At 39.9% G+C, this 21,762-nt stretch overlaps 1 protein-coding gene and 1 long non-coding RNA gene across 5 annotated transcripts in view; one reads left to right on the forward strand and one right to left on the reverse strand.

Moving 5' to 3' along the window:
* Positions 1–13,006: 13,006 nt before the first annotated feature.
* Positions 13,007–21,762, forward strand: part of LOC120110146 (putative disease resistance protein RGA3) — a 43,743-nt gene continuing 34,987 nt past the window's right edge. Inside the window, exons 1-4 of one of the 4 annotated variants that reach the window (XM_089929218.1) lie at positions 13,007–16,262; positions 16,371–16,447; positions 16,614–16,677; positions 16,803–16,916. In XM_089929218.1, coding sequence (XP_089785344.1) covers positions 13,007–16,189 — 3,183 coding nt within the window. In that variant the 3' untranslated portion in view covers positions 16,190–16,262; positions 16,371–16,447; positions 16,614–16,677; positions 16,803–16,916. Of the gene's footprint in view, positions 16,263–16,370; positions 16,678–16,802; positions 16,918–21,762 lie in introns of those variants that run through there. The other 3 variants (XM_089929217.1, XM_089929216.1, XM_089929215.1) reach the window with 3 other exon arrangements.
* Positions 13,340–21,492, reverse strand: LOC149768416 (uncharacterized). The gene is made up of 3 exons (XR_016399606.1): positions 21,428–21,492; positions 21,259–21,303; positions 13,340–13,464 (listed from the first exon to the last, which is right to left on the reverse strand). It is a non-coding gene; the product is annotated as an uncharacterized LOC149768416 (long non-coding RNA).

Here is a 21,762-nt window from a genome sequence, read left to right on the forward strand (position 1 = left end):
AATATGAACATAAAATATGAACTTTAAATCGAATTATCCTGGATCCGGAGCTCATCCTCCGGACAATCAGCAGGAGGCTCGTGCTGAGATCCTGACTCATGCTGCTGGTGCTCACATGGCTGCTGGGACTGCAGGGACTGCTCAGAAGTAGATCCCACCTGAGAATGCTGGAACTCCACATCTCTAAATCGTCTCCCTCAGGGCATATTGTTACCTGGTATGCACAAAAAAGAATCAATATTTGGTTAAATAATAAATTTATACTAAATAAAGGGATAATTTAGCTTATGAATTTTCCTCAACCCTTCTTCGAGCTTGTATAAATTTATACTAAATAAAGGGCCACAAAAAAGACTATGGTGTCCGAAAAAGCAACTTGCCTAGTTTTCTTGATATTGAATTTTTTTTGAAACCACCATCTACTAAAAAAAAGATGCAGTCACAAAACTTTGAACTACAACCGTCTCCATAGCCTGGCATACGTAACAATAGAAGTTCTTAACGACTACCTCGAATCATAGGACAATTTGTTGTAGTAGTTCGCCCCTCTTGAATCTGCAACATTTATATCAGGACATGATGTCTCACAGAGCAAAGATAAACAAACACTAAATTGGTTCAGATATTGTGGATACAAGTACAAAGAAGAATCAGGAACTGGGACTTAGTTTGAGTTGCAGAATGTTATATGAGCCCACCACAGAAATCACCATCATATGGATGAGAATGTGGTGATAATGCAGCAATATAAAATTAACAAAACCAGCCATTATAATGTACGGTCGAAAAGTGTTCAATGTTTCAAAAATCACACACCTACAACTTTTAGGGCAGGCTATATGATGATTGCATGTGACCTCTGTTTATACCATAGTGCACCTCACCACGTATACTTTCTTGTTCCATCCAAACAAAGTAGCCCTCAATGAAAACGATAGAATTTTTAAAAGACGTGCTCATATTAGCAAGACTCTGTTTGCTGGGATTAAAATAGAGAGGCTGTGTTAGTGCTGAGCTGCTAATCCAAAAAAGTGGAAGAACAGGGAAGTTTCTTGCCCAACCTGTCTCCCTCTTACGCACAACAGAAAGCCGAGTAAACAAATGATACATCACAAGCAGGTCATAATCTGCAGCTACCTTCAAAGGAAAGTAAAGCATCTAATTATGGGAAAACTTCCAATAGCAGCCACTCGTTGCGACAATCACATGACAATATATAAACACGCCAATAAACGACCAGAAATAACTGATAGAGTGTAAAGTTTGGTTGAGTTCCTTCAATGATGAGATGGCCTTTTGGAAGTCCTCAGTGCTTCTCTCACTGTTACATGCAACATAAAGAATAATAACATATATTTCTTAGTCTTTTCTGCATAAGATAGTGGAGGAAATATTATTTAAATGGTAAGCAAAGCAGCTAAACAATTAGCATGGCCATGATCAGGTCAAGACCTGTACTAGCCACCCAAAAATGAATCGAAAACCAGCAAAAACCATGGACAATGCAGGTCAATGTAATCCTTTGCATCTTGCAATCACCGAAAAAAATCCGATCCAAGTGAGCACTGATAACAGCCATCCAGTTCCCTCCCAAGGAGCACCAGGCTAGGGTCCCACAGTGACAATTATGGGGCAGTGTATATACAGACTAATGATTGATTAGAAAGTAATTGTCAGAAACAGTAATGTCTATAATCATAGAGAGCATTGATGAGAAGATAGCTATAGGAAATATCCAGAGCTTACTTTTTTTAACTGATGTGCACAACTAATAAAAACAAGCATGCCATAACCCTTCCGGTAAAGTTGTAGATTTTTTTTTTTGATCCAAACATCAGAGAAGACGTGTGCTACAATTATGCTTCTCCAATTGGTGAAGCAGATAAACAGCTAGCAAAGTCAAAACAAAGGTCAAAACATTTATTAATTAACCCAATAACCACTCGCCTTCAGGGACACCATTTCATGCTACTCGGCTAAATTTTCAATATGCCCTTTATTTACATGTCATGAATTTTCCTTTCGCTTATGATCCCTTTATGTCTATGCAAAGCCAATTTGCTTCCAGCAGAGATTATTGCAGTAGCTGTCACTCCAAAATTTGTACACCTGTATGGCTGAGATATTAATTCCCCACTCTCCAGCTAGAAAGCCATTGTTGCTGTAGAGCCTCCAAGTTGAACCACTCTTACAATCTCAGCGGAACTAGGAAAAGCACCTCACTGGTATGGCTACAGATCAAGAGAGTGGATTATCCTTTAATTGATGCTCCAAGGAATCCTACAGCAGGAAAAGCAAGAGGGGGAATCTTGTTTCTTAATGAGAGAGATTGAATAGCGTACGACTACCAATTAATGGCCCATATTTTCATATTTTAATGAATTAGAGTGAAGAGTTCAGTAAAATAGTCTTATGTAATGATTTTGCACTCAGTGTTTGCATATGGATATATAATTCTATATATCTTGTGTACCGAGAAAAGATGGAAAAAAGTTGCTATTATCTTGGAGGACAAAAATTCTCTCTCGAAAGCTAATATCAAAATGTGCCTTTCAAAACAAAAATATTGATCATAAGGCTGACTGTTTTAGAGTTTCTATCAAAAGTTGGTAAAATATAGCATATGATTTGTTTGACCTTGGACAATCTTTGTAACATGCAATGCACTGTTCAATCAAGAAACATGATAAAGCTTGCCCATGGCAAGATTAGCTAGTCAAGTACCAAAATTCTTGCTTTAATGTCTAGGACCTGAATAAGTGAATTGGAAATATATAGCACAAAATGAAAAAGATGAAAAAAGAATTGGAAGAAAGATTCTTTAACGGGGAAAAAGGGGTAGCTAGTAAGGATCCATCAATTCTTGTAAGCAAGTATAACCATTTATCACAATTGGCCAAAGATTTGGACCAAAAGTAGAAATTTGCAATAGATGATTCAATCGAATCCCAATTAGCATATCTTAACATGAATATGGTTCAACATATCAGCCCCTAATATGTCGTGATCTCTCAATCTCATATATCCAAAAGTACATTTTCTTTAACTAATTCCTCCCTATATATCTAAATTATCATCTCATTCTTTTATCTTGTGATGCGAGTGTTTTCCTTTCTGCTCTTTGCTTTAACCAATCCATCATGCAAGCATCAAATACTTGTTCTCCTAGACTTCGAGCATGGTGCATTTAAAACCCCAAAGCCCAAATCCTCCCCATAGGCTGCTGCGGTTATGCTTGAGTCGAGTGGTCCATGAGAGACCTATGGCTGCAAATAAAGAGATGGCCCATCTTTGTGGGAAGAGTAAGGAGGGGAGGCTCAATTGGGTCCTTCAACCCTTGGAGCCCAAAGTTGGTTTGGAGATCCAGTATGACTGTGGTGTCCAAACAAAGATCAATAGGTTTGGATACTTTTCTCTTAGTTGGGGATGCCAATTCCTCTCATCATCTCCACTGACCAGGTAGACCTAATTCAATAAGACAGATTCAAAATTGGTTAGTCAGATTATATATGCAAGGGAAAGAGAATCAAAGTGATATATATCTAAATATTACAAATACATAATAAATGGAATATAATAAATTAATTTAGACCAATAAATATGATTTACTTACAAATCAAAAATCAAGCACTCTTTAAGATCCCCTGCTTATGCACAAGATTAACATGATAAAGTATCTGGTTCAAGACATTTAGATGAGTTGAGTTTCAATCACCATGTTCTTACTTGAATTTATCAATTATAATCTAGAACATATTTCAAAAAATTTACCACTACAGTCCATATTATGTAGGTACTGGACCTTTTAAATGCATTATTATTTCTAGGTTCTTTAGATACCGTAAATCATCATAAATTGTGTTGATCCATAATATTAGACAGCTATGTTTGGTTTTGCATCAGTGCGGCAAATGCTTTGATGTACATTTTGCGGGGAGGGGAGAGAGATAAAGAGAGAGAGAGAGAGTTACTGTATTGTTGTCCACCTAAATAATACCTTGAGTAGGTATTACCAAAGGTTGCTTCTACTTCCGCCGCTCCTATCACTCAGCTATCTTAGTTATTACTCTCACAGTACTCATCGAAGATCCAAAGATCATATTAATTATGAGCTCCAATAAAGTCATTTTCACCTCGCATGCAATTAGAGAGTTTTACTTGCATGATTTCTCCCATTTGCTTCTCTCCTTCAATCAACTTCATAAAGGATGAACTCTCATCATTTACCTTGTTCTCCTCCATCTAGTCAGCATAGGACCAACGAAGCACCGTCTATTCACTTGCAAATACCGCTTCCATGTCCAAATACTCCTTCAAGAACATTTCCACCAACCTCCCTCCTTCCGAATCTAAAACACTTCCAATTGAATTAATGCCCTCTCACAAGGACTTCCGTAACACAATTCTCCGTACCTAGAGACATTCTTCCTTGGCCCACAGAAGCAAACCATAATCGTGATCCTTAGCCCCAACTTATGACTTACCCAAGATATTAAAGTATAAAAAAGAAAGAGCACTAGGGCTCTCAAGAGCCCACCCCTTCAAAGGCCACCAGCATGAAGTATGGGATGCTGGAAGAGGACAATGACATACACCAAAATATGTTTAGATCCCTCTTTGGAGGGCAGGCCCCAAGTGCCCTATAGGATGGCTAACCTCTTTCGGCATACGAACTGCTCTCACATTTGAATACACTTAGAAACTGCGATTGAATAAAGGCCATCCTTCCCTGGCACTGCATTTTCTTCTCCTGGTTCACGTAAGGGAGAGACGAATGCAATGTGGAGTGTAGCTGTAAGGCATGAAATTAACTAAGGTACAACAGCTAGCTATGGTAGAGTTGAGCACACCTAATGTCAACATAGTAAAATTACTGCAAATCATTGCTACCACACATGAGGAATGCTTGAAGTCATGAAAAAAATAGGGTATAAACCTCCAAGTCTGATTGCTTGGTGCATTTTGAGCATCAATTTATGTCTAGTCTTGTGCATGCAAGAATTCGCCATTCAAATTATAATGGTATTGTAGTGTACTGCACATGAGATATCAGCACAACTATATTAGTAATTCACGACATTAGTCTTCAATGGGTGTATCAGATATTTCCCTTGCAACAGAAGTGTTGTCCAATTACTGATGCTGCGGTAATTGCATTATTGCATATACTTGTGCAAAATGAAATATCATCTTAATTTCATCGATTTCACATTGAACTCTGTACTTCACTGTAGCCGGATTGTGGTGGATGTTCTAGTGTCATGACACTGGTTATATGAAGCTGATCTGAAATATGATTTTAATCGTAAAACTGCAAGCTTACATCCTCCCTCAAATGTGGCAGCGGCCAAGGCAGGAGTTTGATCAAGAAACAGTGTCTGTGAGCTATAAACATACTGTTCATATCAATGCAGTTGAGCAAAGTACTCTCAAGGTCATGAGTCCTTTAGAATATTGTTAGAAGAAAAAATAGTTCTGAAAATGAGAGATCAAAAATATTGGCGAGACAATATCATCAGTATTATCAACATATTCATCAAATATACTATATTTCGTGAAATAGAAAATGAGAGGCGCTACAGATGTGCGTTTACCCTCTAATAGTAGCAAATAAACTAATAGTATTGCAAGCTATGTTGATTTTGATTATATAGATGATCTAGAAGAGTAACATTCATTAACAGGATATGTCTGTACTCTTTTTCATTGTGTTGTCGGTTGGAAAGCTGCACTTTAGACTGCAGTTTGTTTATCTACAATTGAAGCAATGTATATAGCTGTAACAGAGGGAGTGAAAGAAGCTATATGGTTGCATGATCTAGTTGTTAGTCTTGGCGTGCGGTGGCAGTTACTAGTTGTGCACTGTGATAGCTGGAGTGCCATTCATTTGGCCAAAAATCCAATGCATCATGAGAAGACCAAACACATTGATGTTGGCTAAAAATCCAACATATCGTGAGAAGACCAAACACATTGATGTTTGGTATGATGTTATTTAGGGGATCATCGATAATGGTATTATTTCAGTTCCAAAAATAGCCACTGTAGAGAATTCAGATAATATGTTGACTAAGTCACTTCCAACTATTTGTAGAGACTAGTGTCGTTAGGGGTAAATGTGAAAGAGATGATGAGAAAAAATTGATATATTTGATTTCATAAACTTCAACCCAAGTACAAGCTCTAAAAGGCAAAAAAAAAAAAAAAGAAAAAACCTCCGAACGGAGCAACTGAAGCATGTAGAGCGTAGCGCAACGATCGAAGCGAGTAGAGCGAAGGAAAAAAGGTAACCCCCAACAACTATATTTGTTTTGTTTCAGTGGCACGATTAGTTAACCGGTGTAGGAGCAGAGCCCCCACAGATTAGTTAAAAAATGATTTCAGGTAAGAAAAAGCATGATTAGTTAAAAAATGATAACGAGTTTCTTTTTAACCAATGCCAACTTTTCTGCTTGTATCCATTTGAAAAAATTTTAATAGTTGGGTGATTTTAAATTTCAAAATCTCACTCCTAAAAACTGAAATAGCGTGTATAACCTTCGAATATTTACATGAATTTAAATTTAAGTATATATCCTCCTAAATATTAAAATTTGCATGAATACCTTTTCAAAATTGATATTTGCATGTGTACCATAATACAATACTTGTTTTGCATATATACCTTTCTTTTTTTGGTGTATATATGCCCATACTATCTAACGTCGTTAAGAAATTTGTAGTTTAAAATCAAAAATGATTGAAATATTTTTAATAGATAGATATGCAAAAAGAAATATTTAATAACTAAATATATATACAAATAACACTTTACGAAGGTCTTCACGCAATTTTACATATTTAGGAGAGTTTACATACAAAAAAAATCTAATTTTATCTTTTTTCTATTTCAACATACTTTAGTATTCTGTTTTGTCTGGTGCCTACTCCTCAATATTTTTTATAAGAATATTGCTTAAGAAAAAAATTGATTCGACAATTAAATAACAAAAAAGGTTATGAAAGTTCTTTTACTAATTATGAAATTATTTTGCTTTATTTTTCTTCATTTATAACAATCGCTATATCTTATTTCATCGAAATATAACTTATAATATTTATTGTTATAAATGTATAAACGAAAGCATGTATTAGTGAAAGTATATAGTAGAATATGTGAAGAAAAATAATCATAATTAAGATGATAGTGAGCAGAAGCTAAACAAAACTTTGAATCTTATCTACATCATCAAGTGGGGCATTCTTGCTGAAATCAAACCTTTCCTATCCAGTGTCCATGCCCCTAGTCGTATCCTTTGCAGCCGCAAAAAATTAATATATATATATATATATATATATATATATATATATATATATATATTTAGCCCACTTTCTTCCCTTTTTTTTTTTTCGGTGAACCAAAAAGTTAGAAGAGCTAAATGTGACGGGACCCTACAAGATGACACAGGCAAAGTTGTGACATTATAGAAGTTAATTTTTTAATAATTTCTTCCCATCTTGATGAGACTGTCGAGGAGAAGGAATCTTTGACTGGGCCCTGCATCTACGCGTGCTGCGTAAAGCAGACTACGTGACAAGTTGGGAGCCGAAGTATGCACGTTGCTGTAGAAAAAATAAAGATGGACCTCCAAAAAGGCCTCCCATTTGATCCAGCAACCGATGGATCGGTTTCGCGAGGACCCATGTGACTGTCCCATACAAAATAACAACGTCCATCCTACCTCGGTTTAAAAAATCAGCACTCTCAAGCCCATGCAAAACACACATCAGTGCAGCCAAGTTTACCATGAAGCCGGACAGTCTGTAAAGCACCCTAATGAGGGCTAAGTATGGTGTCTACTTGATCGAAGTGGAGTTTCGGGCCGGGCGTCATTATTTCACATTTGGCGAGAGATCTGTTCCTCCGCTCAGGTATTGCTACCGGCGATTAGGTGGATGGTTGGCGATGGACAATCCATTGACATTCTGGAGGATAGGTGACTGGCGGAGCTACCGCTGTGTAGGATGCCGACGAGGAGTCAGAGTCCGCTGTGTAGGGTTGACTCTGCGAGATTGGCAGGAATCAATCCGCAACATGATGGTTCCTGGAAAGGGCAGGTGGGACAAGATCTTGATCCGAGAGGTGTTTGGGGTACAGCTTGCGGAGAGGGTACTTGTCATTCCGATACCTCAGGGTGGACAGGATAGATAGGTTTGGGCGGTGACTGGGTCAGCTAGGGTGAGATCGGCTGATATCCAGGTTGTGGTGAGGGGTGAGATGGCCAGGCGTTGTGATGGGAGCTAGATCTGGAGGATGTGGGCACACCCACGAGTGGCACTGTTCATCTGGAAGGTGGTCTAAGACTGCCTACCGACTAGGAGCATGTTGGCTAGAAGAGAGGTCAGAATTTCTCCGTCATGTGTGGACTGCCTCGATTCTGTGGAGATTGTCAGTTATGTTTTGTTTGAGTGCCCATGGGCAACACAGGTTTGGAGGAGGGCATCGTTCCTCCTTCCGAAAACTGGTTTTGCGGTAGGGAACTTTCTTTGACAGGTGAGATCCGTCGTATAGTCACTAAGCACTGTTGGGCGGGGTATTGCTGCTATCTACTTGTCTTATCATATTTTGTTAGGTAGAAATACGAAAGTCTTTGAGGACAGAAGGGCCTCACTAAAATCTGTTGTTGAACGGGCTCTTTATCAAACAGTGGAGGTTATTGAGTCATTTGAGATGGATTCACGGATGATGGTTAGGGACATTTGGGACCCCCCCCTCCGCTTTCATAGCACCCAGGTTTGTTCTTGTCTAATGGGAGCCCCCATCCTGTGGCCATTTTTAGGTAAATTTCGATGTGGGCTTGCTCGCCAGTGGAGATTGGATTGGTGTGGCATTTGTGATTGCTGCGAGGGGACGTCGTTTCTTTGAGGCCTCGGTATTTGGGGTGGAGCTCAAAGCTGCATGGGAGGAGCTATCCCATGCAAGACATGTATTGGAGGCTGAGGGATTATTCTGGAGGGGGATTCCATCATCTTGATTGATCGCCTTCAGGCGAAGAGACAGGAGGGGGTAGAGTAACCGCTTTTGTATAACATGCGACGGATGCTACGGGAGTGCCGGATCATGTAGGTCAAGCACGTCCTTTAGGAGGCGAACCAAGCTGCTAACTGGGTCGCCTCTTTCGCTGCTCAGCATTATAGAGAGTTTCTTTGGACTCAGTCGTTTTTAATTTCTCTTGCTTTCTATAGTCTTTTTGACAGTGGTGTAGCTGGCTGTGCTCATGTGAAATCATTTTGGCACTCCATGATACCTATTTTTTGACTTTATTAGGTGTATCTATATTCGTCAGGTATGATCCATTCGTCCCAGCCAAAAAAAAAAAAAAAAAAAAAAAAAAAAAAAAGCCAGAATAGCTAAATGTGAGGGCACCCCACGCACGATAACGCAGATAAAATTGTGAGATTATAGAAGTTAAATTTTTAATAATTTGTTCCCCATGTTGAGACTGTCGAGGAGAAGGAGTCTTTCACTGGTCCCTGAATCTGCGTGTGCAAGGTAGAGCAGACTACGTGGCAAGTTGGGAGCCGAAGATGCACGTTGGGGGTTCCCCCGTCCACCGACCAGAGATCCGACCTCGTCGACCTCGTCCTCATTTTTTTAATATATTTTTCGGGTACAGTACACTACAAGTTGGGAGCCGAAGTACGCACGTTGCTGTAGAAAAAAAACATGCACGTTGGGGGGGGGGGCGCGATCACACGAGTCCTAAGAAAAAGTCCAAAAAGGCCTCCCATTAGATCTAGCAACCGATGGCTCGGTTTCGGGAGGACCCATGTGACTGTCCCATACAAAACAACAACGTCCATCCTACATCAGTTTGAAAAATCAGCACCCTCAAGCCCATTCAAAACACACTTCAGTGCCGCCAGATTTATTCTGAGGCCGGACAATCCGTAGAGCGCCCTAATGAGAGCTAAGTATAGTGCCTACTTAATCAGAGTGGAGCTTCGGGCCAGGCATCATTGTTCCTGCATTTGGTGAGAGATCTGTTCCTCCGCCCAGGTGATGCCACCGGCGATCAGGTAGATGGTTGGTGATGGACAGTCCATTGACATTTTGGAGGATAGGTGGCCGGCGGAGCTACTGCTGTGTAGGATGCCAACGATGGTTGACTCTGCAAGATTGGCGGGAGTCAGAGTCCGCAACATGATGGTTCCTGGAGGGCAGGTGGGACGAGGTCTTGATTCGAGAGGTGTTTGGGGTCAGCTAGGGTGAGATCGGTTGATATCCAGGTTGTGGTGAGAGGTGAGATGGCCAAGCGTTGTGATGGGAGCTGGATCTGGAGGATGCGAGCACACCTACGAGTGGCACTGTTCATCTAGAAGATGGTATGAGACTGTCTACCGATTAGGAGCATGTTGGCTAGGAGAGGGGTCAGAATTTCTCCGTCATGTGTGGACTCCCCCGATTATGTGGAGACTGTCAGTCATGTTTTGTTTGAGTGCTCACGGGCAGCCCAGGTTTGGAGGAGGGCATCGTTCCCCCTTCTGGGATCTAGTTTTGTGGTAGGGGACTTTCTTTGGCAGGTGAGGTCCGTCGTACAGTCACTGAGCACTGTTGGGTGGGTATTGCTGCTATCTACTTGTCTTATCATATCTTGTTGGATAGGAATACCGAAGTCTTTGAGGACAGGAGGGCCTCACTGAGGTCTGTTGTTGAACGGGCTCTTCATCAAGCAGTGGAGGTTATTGAGTCGTTTGAGATGGATTCACAAATGATGGCTAGGGACATCTGGGACCCTCCTTCGCTTTCATAGCGCCTAGGTTTGTTCTTGTCTCGTGGGAGCCCCCACCTCCTAGCCATCTTAAGGTAAATTTCGATGGGAGCTTGCTCGCCAGTGGAGATTGGGTTGGTGTGGCATTTGTGATCAGAGACCATAGAGCCAGATTGATTGCCGCGGGCGGATGTCGTTTCTTTTATGCCTCAACATTTGGGGCGGAGCTCAGAGCTGCATGGGAGGAGCTATCCCATACGAGACATATATTAGAGGCTGACAGGATTATTCTGGAGGGGGATTCCATTATTTTGATTCATCGCCTTCAGGCGGAGAGACAGGAGGAGGTAGAGCACCCACTTTTGTGTAACATGCGACGGATGCTACGGAAGTGCCAGACCATCTAGGTCAGGCACGTCCTTCAGGAGGCGAACCAAGCTGCTGACTCGGTCGCCTCTTTCGCTGCTCAGCATTCTGGAGAGTTTTTTTGTACCCAGTCGTCTTTGATTCCTCTTGCTTTCTATAGTCCTCTTGATAATGATGTAGCTGGCTGTGCTCATGTGAAATTAGTTTGAGCAGCCGACTCACCGGAAAAAAAAAAGCGCGCACACACATCAAAACCACCCATCCTATATGCATCTATCATCAGCTTCATTTTCATGTCTCTTCTTTTGCTTTTTTTTTTTAACTTTTTTCGTGCTATGGCTGGCGTGATAGAACATATCAGTTCGTTCCTTCTGTTTAAATTTTTTTTTTTTTATATGAGCCCAAGAGATTGTTTCATTATTCTCGTTCTAATGGTAAGTTGACTAACATGCCGTTCCCACAATCGAACACACTTTTATGCTGCTTGAATGTATTAATTTTATTTCAATAAACTAGAAAGTCAAAACTTGTATGAGAACTTTGGAAGGGAGATGGAACCAACCGCTCAGGAATCCAACATCAAAACTGGGTTTACTCCATTAGTTTAAAAGAGAAAATAGGGATCAGTGAGACATCAGCTCCAAGCACGTTGGTAATTTTATTTATTTTTTTCCTTTTTAGTCAAGTCATAACAGCTGTATCCCTGAGCACGTTGTGGGATTTCCACATTTTTTAATATATTTTTTTGGGACAACATTCTTGTGTCCACCGCCATAACAGCTGTATCCACGAGGAATTTGTTGGATTTCTATATTTTCTTAATATATTTTTCGGGTACCGTATTCTTGTGTACGCGAACCAGGCAACCAGCATAGCCAGAAAACACGGAGGCGTGAATCGGACCGGACACTAATGCATCCGTATCTATATTTATTTTATTTAATAAATATAATATAAATATTAATATTAATTAAAATAAAAAATTTATATTAATATTTATTTTAAATATATAGGGATAAAAATCACATACTAAAATTATAGGTAAGGATACGGATATAAATTAGGTAATTAAACTTTATGATTATTACTAAGCAGATGATAAATCAAGTTAATAGTACTTTATTTATTTTTTAAAAATAAAAAAATGCTATAGAAAATTAAATAGAATTACAAGTAGAATCAGATATTTGGATACGAATTAGATAGTTGTTTGTTTATATTTTTTTTGTCTATAGGATATTGATATTGGTTGGAGACTTAAATTTTTATCCATATCGAGATAGTTTTGGATACGGCAATAAATCTAAACAGAGATTCAGTTTCACCCCTAGCAGTACGTCGAAGAGTTTAGAATTTCTGTGATTGCAATAGTTTGGAGGCCTCTGTTTCCATATTTTCTTGATCAAAATAATATTTTTAAAAAAATTCAAACCTCCCTAGTTTAATTTAAAAATGTATTTTTGACCGGCATGCATGACGATGCCGCATTAAGGCCTTCAATAGTCCATTGAGCTTAAAAACCAGCCTCACCTCCTGCACTAAAATCAAAAAGAAAAAAGAAATACATTTGAAATTAAATAAGCGATGGACCATGCTAATCCCAATATAAGTGCTATTTCACCAAACCAAAAATAAAATAAAAAATAAAAAAAAGATAAATGACAGTTCCCACATAAAGTAAGCGCAGCCCCTTAACACTTCACATGTTATTTCATGGCATATTTGAAATAAAATAACGAAAATAGCTCTTCCACATTGCATGCCGTGTTTCGGATGAGTAGAAGGCTATTAGCGGTCATTAAATAGCTGTTTTTGTGGAGAGTGCAAGGAGTACCCTGCCCATTCCGGCTCTCCATCCTCTCATTATCTTGCACTCGGAGAAACAAAAGATGGCCATGATCGCGGATGCCTTCGTCTCCACATTGTGTGAGACACTACTAACCTATGCAAAGGAAGAGGCTGCCAAGATCTTGGGTGTGACTGACGAAATCGAGAAGCTCCATAGGAGGCTGAGGAGGATGCAGGCCGTTCTCGCTGATGCAGAAAATAGACGCTTCAACGATGAGGCCATCAACCTTTGGCTGAACGAGCTACGAGATCTCATGTACGATGTAGATGACGTCATCGATGAATGTCGGATCGAGGGGGAGAAGCTTCTCAACTCAAACTTATCTTCATCTCGCTATGCTAAGTTGGTACGTTGTTGCTACCCTTCCATTACTTGCTTGTACAAAGTTGGATTCCGTCATGAGATTGGCAATAGAATTAGGGATCTCAACCTTAGGCTTGATGAACTTGCCAAGGACAAAGCCGACCTCCATCTTTCACCTGCTCCTCGTGATGACCCCTATAAGAGTAGAATTAGCCATAAGACATCTTCGGTACTTGTTGAACTTGATCTTATGGGAGAGAAAATTGAGGATGATACAAGGAGGCTGGTGGACCTGTTGACAAAAGAATATAAGAAAAAAATCCCAATTTTTGCTATTGTCGGCATGGGTGGGATAGGCAAAACTACTCTTGCTCAAAAAATTTACAATGATGAGAAGCTTCGGAATAACTTCAACCAAATGCCACCAATTTGGTTGTGCGTGTCTCAAGAGTTCTCAGAGTCCGGTTTGTTGAGATCTATCATAAAACAAGCCGGAGGTAATCCTGGAGATGCTGAGGAGAAGGAAATGCTTGAACCCATGCTTAGCGAATTACTTAGGAACAAAAAAGTTTTTGTAGTCTTGGATGATGTTTGGGATGCTCAGGTATGGGATAAGCTTTTGAGAAATTCCTTGCAGAGTGGTTTGGCGGATAGTAGAATTTTGATAACAACAAGAAATATAAATATTGGTAAACAAATGGGAGCAGTACACACTCATATGGTGGATAAGTTGTCTCGAGAGGATGGTTGGTCATTAATTTGCAAGATGGCGTTTGAGGAAGGCGAGGAAGGAGAAAAGGATGTGTTAAGGGATGTTGGGATGAGAATTGTAGAAAAATGTGATGGCCTTCCCCTTGCTCTTAGGACGATTGGAGGGGTTCTTCGAACCATGGCAAAAAGGCAATCGGAATGGGAAAAGGTACTTTCTAGCTCAGCATGGTCTTTTACTAAGCTTTCGGATGGGGTGATGGGGGCTTTGTACTTGAGCTATCTACATTTACCACCTCCTCTCAAGCAGTGCTTCACTTGCCTTTCATTATTTCCTGAGGACTACCTAATTGATCATGGTGTTTTCATCAATAATTGTATTGCAGAGGGCTTTGTAACATCCGAAGACGATACGCCCTTGGAAGATGTGGGAAAAGGATATTGGAAGGAGTTGATGCAAAGAAACCTCGTACAACGAGAGCCTACCTATAATGATCTATTAGGTTGCAGGGTGCATGATCTCCTGCGATCTCTAGCTCAGCATATAGCAGGGGATGAGTGCTTCGTCGGAGATGCACGAGCATTTGAACACAAGATCATGTCCTCCTCCTCATCATCGATAAAATTACGTCGTTTATCAATTGTAGATGAAAAATTAGAAGCCATACCGGACTTTATAATGGAACAGACATCCTTGAGGACTCTGTCATTCTTCCGCACCCCACTTATTCATGATCTTCCAAAAGATCTCTTCAAAAAGCTGAGGAATTTAAGGGTCCTGAACTTATGTGAAGCTGCCATTACCAATCTCCCAACTTTCTTGGGAGATCTTGTGCACCTTAGACGTCTCGATCTCCGTGCGACTCCAATAAGAGAGATACCAGAGAGCATAGGGAATCTTAGAAATCTCCAATTTCTGATCCTCATGAATTGCAAATTTTTGCACAGCCTCCCTGCTGGTGTCGTGTGGTTAATCAATCTGAGGGGTCTAGATGTCCGGGGTGCACCACTTGATGGTCTGCCTGTGGGAATACGGAGACTGAAACAACTACGCACGTTTGGGGGATTTGTGGGGAATGGTAGCGAGGGCTGCAGATTTGGAGTGGGAGAAGATGACATGGAGCAGGAGCACAAGGGACATCAACACGGGAGATTCTGCACCTTGGAGGAGTTGAAATCCCTCTCCCAGCTCCAGTATTTGACAATAGAAAACTTGGAGAGGGTATCTGACGGGGCTGAAGCAAAAGCCGCTGCACTTCAAGCCAAGCCCCATCTTATCTACCTAGATTTGTTTTGCAAGCAATATAGCAGCTCTTCTGATGTGCAACAGCCTCGTGCAAGTGATTACGATGAGGAAAATATCAAGAGAATAAGGGAGGTATTCGAGGAGCTCTGCCCACCGCCATGCATGGAACGGCTTAAAATCCATGGCTACTTCGGCCGTGAGTTTCCCAGCTGGATGATGACACCTTCCTCGTCATCGCTCTGCAACCTGCGAAGGCTGGATCTACTGGATTTTGCTCTATGCCAGCAACTTCCACTCTTGGGAATGCTACCTCAACTAGATTACCTCCGAATTGAAGGTGCTTCTGCAGTCACGAGAATCGGGCCTGAATTCTTGTTGCTGGCGGGTGGTAGTGCTGGTGCAAGGGGGCAGAATGGAAGAAAAACCGACTCTTGCTTCTCCTCCTACTTCCCCAAACTAGAGAAACTTAGATTTATAAACATGACTAATTGGGAAGAATGGTGGTGGCGGTTGGACGAGGAGGACAACCAGACAACATCGTTGCTACCTTCTCTTAAGATATTGAAAATTATTGAATGCCCGAAGTTGAGGTCTCTTCCGGAGAGCCTCCTCTATCATGCCAGCGCCTTGAAGATGTTACACATTGAAGGTGCCCACAGCCTAAGAGAAATACAAAACCTCTCCTCTCTTTCAGAATTGTGCTTGACCCACAACTCGAGTTTGGAGAGAGTGTCCAACTTTCCTGGACTCAAACACCTAAACGTTTATGATTGTGAGGAGTTGAAGGTTGTGGAGGGTGTGAACGCCGTGGAGCACATACAGCTCGATGATCGAGAAGCAGAAGAGTCTCTCCCAGTGTGGTTAGTAGGTGCTGGTGAAGAACAACAACGCTTCCCTTCGCTCCAAAAGTTGACTCTCAAAAACAAAATCTGTCGCCGAGGGCTGCCTGATTGGCCTCTGATCTGATGGCACGACACCCATCTCATATTGAAGCAATCAGCAAGTACGGGTCAATGACAATCGACTGTACAAGAAAAAGGTCAGAAATGATTTCCACCTCTGTGTCTCTTTTCTTTCCTCTTTCTGTAGCTATGAATGGAAGATAATTGGCAAATATCCCCATCAATTTATTCTTCATATTTTGCAGCTGCCTCAACAAGCCAGGGATGGATGTTATACTACTCGGCAACTGTTTGATATTCTGCATCATTCTCGTCCTTTTAGGTACATATCCTGACCTGATAGCTCCTTTTTTTGTGATACCTAATCCTCTTCGCATGTCCTTTTAAGAGATGATATCTGATACCAGTTTTTTTCTTCTTTTCTTTTCTTGGCTGCCTTCTTTTATTGAATACATGGAATCCTTGTGTGGATATTGCATGATCGACAGCTTTTTGTGCACGACTTTGACCTAGGGGCTGCAGTAAGAAAGAAGAAAAGCCTGGGACCGGATGGTATGCATAGCAATTCCTTACATTAATTTGCTACCGTACCACTGTTCATCTTAGTTTCACTTTGAATAATACCGTATGATAAGCAAAGATCTATCAAGTTATTTGTTTTTACACCCTTCCTTCAGCTTTTGTATGTTCTTGCAGGCCCAACAGGTCCGCTGAAATCCCCTGTTTATAGAAGCTTCTCTCCAATTGTATTGGTAGCTGTTATTCTAGCAACAGCCAATTACAGAATCTATGGTACTAATTCCGAAAACCACTGGCTGCTAACATGCATTAATCAACAATGACTAATCAGTAGAATCAAGACTAAACCTCTTTCTTGTTCTCGTGCAGAGAAAGCATCGATGACCGCAAGATGATGGTGTTCCCAATTTCATTACTTCACCCGCTTGGGCGGAAGAAGTTAGCATCATGGACCAAATCTTATGAGATCAGTGTATCATACTTGGGAGTATTAGAGAATGGAAATATGTGAATGAAAGTATGGAGTCTGCGAGCAAATACATTATCGAATTCTGGGACCATTTGTTTTGGGGATTTGGCTGCGGAAATCATGTTCGACGTATTATTACCACATTTGAATGGACAAGGATTGGAAAGAGATAACATTCTTTTAGAGTGTATTTGCATGAATGCATGAGCAGATGGATTCATGAATACATAAACCATATTTTGTACTTTGATTTGAGAGCATGTAACAGCAGAATTCTCTCAATTCCTTCAAGCATTCCACAATATTTTTCTAAAGCAAATTAGTATTCGAAAACATGTTGTATGTCTATGATCTATTGAAAAATTCTTTTGATGCATCTATCAATGTGACCATATGAAAACCGTCAGACCTGATAATTGGGTTGTTATTCATTTGATGATGATGCTATTTTTATGATGGAGTCTGCGCCTAGCGATACCAAATTCAGCGGGTTAGGCCAGGTTAAATGTAGTCTCAAGCTTACTCCAAGTTGCTATAATTCATGCTTAATCCAGCCCATACCCAATTCGATAGTTTGTGGCCTGAGCTCGGCATGATGAACGAAGAGTGAGCTTAGGACATCGATCCTGTTTACCTTTGAGACTCCTTGTTTTAGTAACTGATCAAAGATACCTAATCATCAATATCTACTGGATGCCTAATCAAGATAACTTTGCAAGCTTTTCTTATAGATAATAGATATAAAAGACTAGCGAGGAAACAAGAATCAATATATATATATATATATATATATATATATATATATATATATATATATATATATATATATATATATATATATATATATATATCTTAACCTTGGGAAGTGCTTGGAGTAAGGCTGCAAATGGATCGGGTTGACCCGTGACCCGACCCGACCCATTTTGGAGGACCCATAGAGCCGGGTCGGGACCTAAAATTGGACTCGTTCCATTTTCTGAGTCGGATCTGGGTTTACTAAATTCAGACCCGACCCGATCCGACCGATTTGAAATTTGGATAATTTTGGATTTTCAATCCTACGACCCGACCCGACCCGACCTGATCCGTATCTGCAAAATTATTTGGGCTCGCAAGCCGCAGCCCGCGAGGTTGCAAACAAGTTCTATAGCCATGGATGGGTTGACCCGAATCAAACCCAACTTGAACCCGAGCCGGACCTAAATTTTTTGGGTTAGGTCCGGGTTATACATGAATCTAACCCTACCTCAATGACCTATTGGGTCAAAAATTATAGCGGTGGATGCGACTCAACCCAACCCAATTTTCTATTGGGTTGGGTCTAGGTCAAAAATTAGGACCTGAATAAGAAACGGAGTTAGGTCGAGGTCACTCATGACCCGACCCGACCTAACCCACTTGCATCCCGAGCTTGGAGTGCTCTCTTTTCCTCTTCTCCAATATCATGGCCACCTCTCCTCAATTCCTTCGTATCATGTAAATCCAGCAGGTGTGCCTTGGCCCCTCAAAAGAAAAAGGCCTTCATATTTGTATCTAATCAATATTTGTTGAAGATTACAACACTCAAAGAATCATAGGACCCTTGGTATCATTTGTAGATCCCCCACAACACGGAACTTGCCTTTTTGCATTTGCCATGGCCGAGCATGCATCATAACTCTGCAAATTCTGCATGTTGGAGGAATAGTACCGATTGTGAATGGACAAGATGGCGTGCCATCTAGCCTCTTTTATAGAATTCAAATGTGTAAGCAGAGTGGGTGAAGATGGAATGCATTAGTGAACTATATCCTACAACTCCGACGTTACATATGAAAGAGTGAAATCAGGATGACGATCACCTGAATTTTAATTTCAAATTTTGAATTAAATGGAGTGTGGCATCTCAATTTGAATTTTAAAATTTGAATTGTATGGGAGTATAGCCGAAAATGTTAGCCATGCACATGTCCATATCGTGCATGGCACAACCAACCAAATTGCACAAGAGCCTTCATGCACGGCCATCGGTCAAAAACCTATAAAGCCTAAATAAACTTTGAATTATTGGGCTTCATTAAGTCCCATCATAGAAAGAGATTTTACAATATTTGCAGTATCTTCATCTCAACCCCATATCAAGCCACATATCAAAGATCCATGATCTTATGAATTTCAAAATTTTAAATTCTGAATTTTGAATTTCAAATAGCATAATTTTAGGTTTGATCCTAGGGATCCATTTGTTATTTTTTTCTATCTTTGTTCATTTTAGTTATAATTTCTTGTACATTCTCAATTATAAATATACATAATGACTACCTCATGAGATAGGTAGAAGAAGTTCTCCACAATAATTTCTTTTCTACATATTTTTCTTTCCTACGCATAAGTTTGGAGCAAAAGCTGTGACACTTCTAGCCAACATCCAACATACATGTTGAATACTAAAGTCTGCATTCCACACTACCAAGTGACTGCAACACGCAGCCTTGAACATATTACAAAGAGGATGAGATTAAGAAAATCAGGAGGTGTTCCAGGAGCTTTGTGTATAATTTCTTGGTATCTATTGCTACTTCGGGCGAAAATCTACCCTTTACCATGCCGAAGATCTGTATTTAGGAAGCATGAAGAGAATTTAGGAAGTTTATTTCTTGGGGAGATTTTAGTTTTATGATCTGTATTTAAGACTCAGACCTAGAATCTTTATATAAACTGATTCTCAGTAACCCACAACTATCTCATGGAGGCTACAGAGGCCTACAAGTGCTAGCATCTCATAAAGGCTGATAGTACCACTGTTGCATGAAGACTTGGAGCCTTTATACAGGCTTAGGTAATCCTAAAGAGGTCTATAAAGGCCTCAACAATAACCTCATGAAGGTCGTAACTTGCCTACATTTGCTCCCATCTTATAGCTAGAGACCCATAATGCCAATGTTATATATGGAAGAGTAAAATCAAGATGACTAAGATCTGAATTCAATTTTAAAATTTGAATTAAATGGGAGTGTGGCACCTCAAATTGAATTTTAGAGCATGGCCAAAAATGTTAGCTATGCACATATCCATATCATGCACGGCACGATCGACCGAGCTGCACTTCATGATCAGCAGCTCAGAACTTATAAAGCCCAACTAAGCCTCGAATTGTTAGAGTTCATTAAATACACATCTATTTGCATTAAACTATCCAATATCGATTTGAAATCACAGAAAAATTCACAAAAATAATTAAAAAAAAGCTAATATCAGTACTCACGTAAGAGAGATACCAGAATATAGGAGATCTTAAAAATCTCATATTCATGATCCCCAAGGATTATAAATCTTTGCAAAAGCTCCTTAAAGGTGCTCTAGGGTTGATGAATCTAAGGACTCTCGATCTTAAAGGTACTCCACTTGATGGTCTACCAATAGTAGGTAGATTGCAACAATTATGTTGAGTATTTTTTGAGTTTACAAATTTTAGAGAGGCAAAAAGAAATCTTTTTCTGAAGTGGAGTGAGCTAAGTGATTGGAATATAGTTGTATCTTGGATTACTATCTATGTACAGGATGGTTTGTATTCAATTTCATTTCTTTGTGGGTTTTTTTTTTTGCCCACAAGGCAGCTCGATATTAACTTATTTTCATATTTGAGGTTTGCGGGTTCAAGATTTCAGACAGCAAGAAACAAAGATGAGGAGGATGATGCAGATACGAAACATGTAGATGAAGTGGATTGTTTTGTGGTGTTACTGAAAAAAGTTTGATGTGGAAAATAAGGTTGTATGAGTTTTGAGGTTTCATGGTGTCGTTTTTTCCTTTTGTTTTCAGAATGTTGAGTCATGACTTTGCTGTTCCAAGTTGTTACATGTAACTGGCATTTGATCATACTGTTGGGAGTGGAGTACTGGAATTATGCACAGTGAAATTGGGTAATGAATCACTTTATTACCTATCTGAAGTAGTAGGTGAAGTGCCACCTCCCAACTCTTGAAAATAAATATAAGCAGAACTCCCAACTCCAAACAAACAAGATCATTATTTTAAGCAAGATAAGAGAGGAAAATCTAATCTTCGAAACAAATGCGAGCAAACACCCATCCCCAAAATAGAAACCAAAGAAGAAAACTCTTAATAAACCTAGAATCATGCCACAAGAAAACTATTACTCTTACCATACATCAAACTTGCACTGCTTCCAATTTTACGAATCAACTCGTCTGATGGGCAAGAAAATACATAAAAGAAACCGTCAATAAACAAATTTTCCTATAGATAAAGAGAAATAAAGTGGATTTCGATTTATTTGATCCTATTTATATCGATTTCATCGAGAATCTTTACCTTCTTCTTCTTACGGATGTTCCTTGAGATGGCATCGGAGCCTATCTCTTCATCTCTCTAGCTTAAGATTGCTTGAGAGAATCTCCTTCTTCTTTTGAAAGGCATACTTTATCCTAACTTACTTTACAAGACACACTATAGGCATTATCTCTGGAAAGAATGACATCTTTGCATTTCTTCGGCAAGGAATGGCATCTTTGCTTTTTCCTTTTTTTTTTATAGCAAGGAATGGCAGCTTTGCTTCTTTTTTTTTTTAAGCAAGGAATGGTATCTATTTTTGCCGAATAGCATCTTTGCTTCTTTTTTTTTTAAAGCAAGGAATGACATATTTGCTT

The sequence above is a fragment of the Phoenix dactylifera genome, chromosome 2 (genome assembly GCF_051530095.1).
Source record: "Phoenix dactylifera cultivar Ajwa chromosome 2, Ajwa_hap1_PhDact_Kaust_v1.1, whole genome shotgun sequence".
NCBI classification, from domain to species: Eukaryota; Viridiplantae; Streptophyta; class Magnoliopsida; order Arecales; family Arecaceae; genus Phoenix; species Phoenix dactylifera.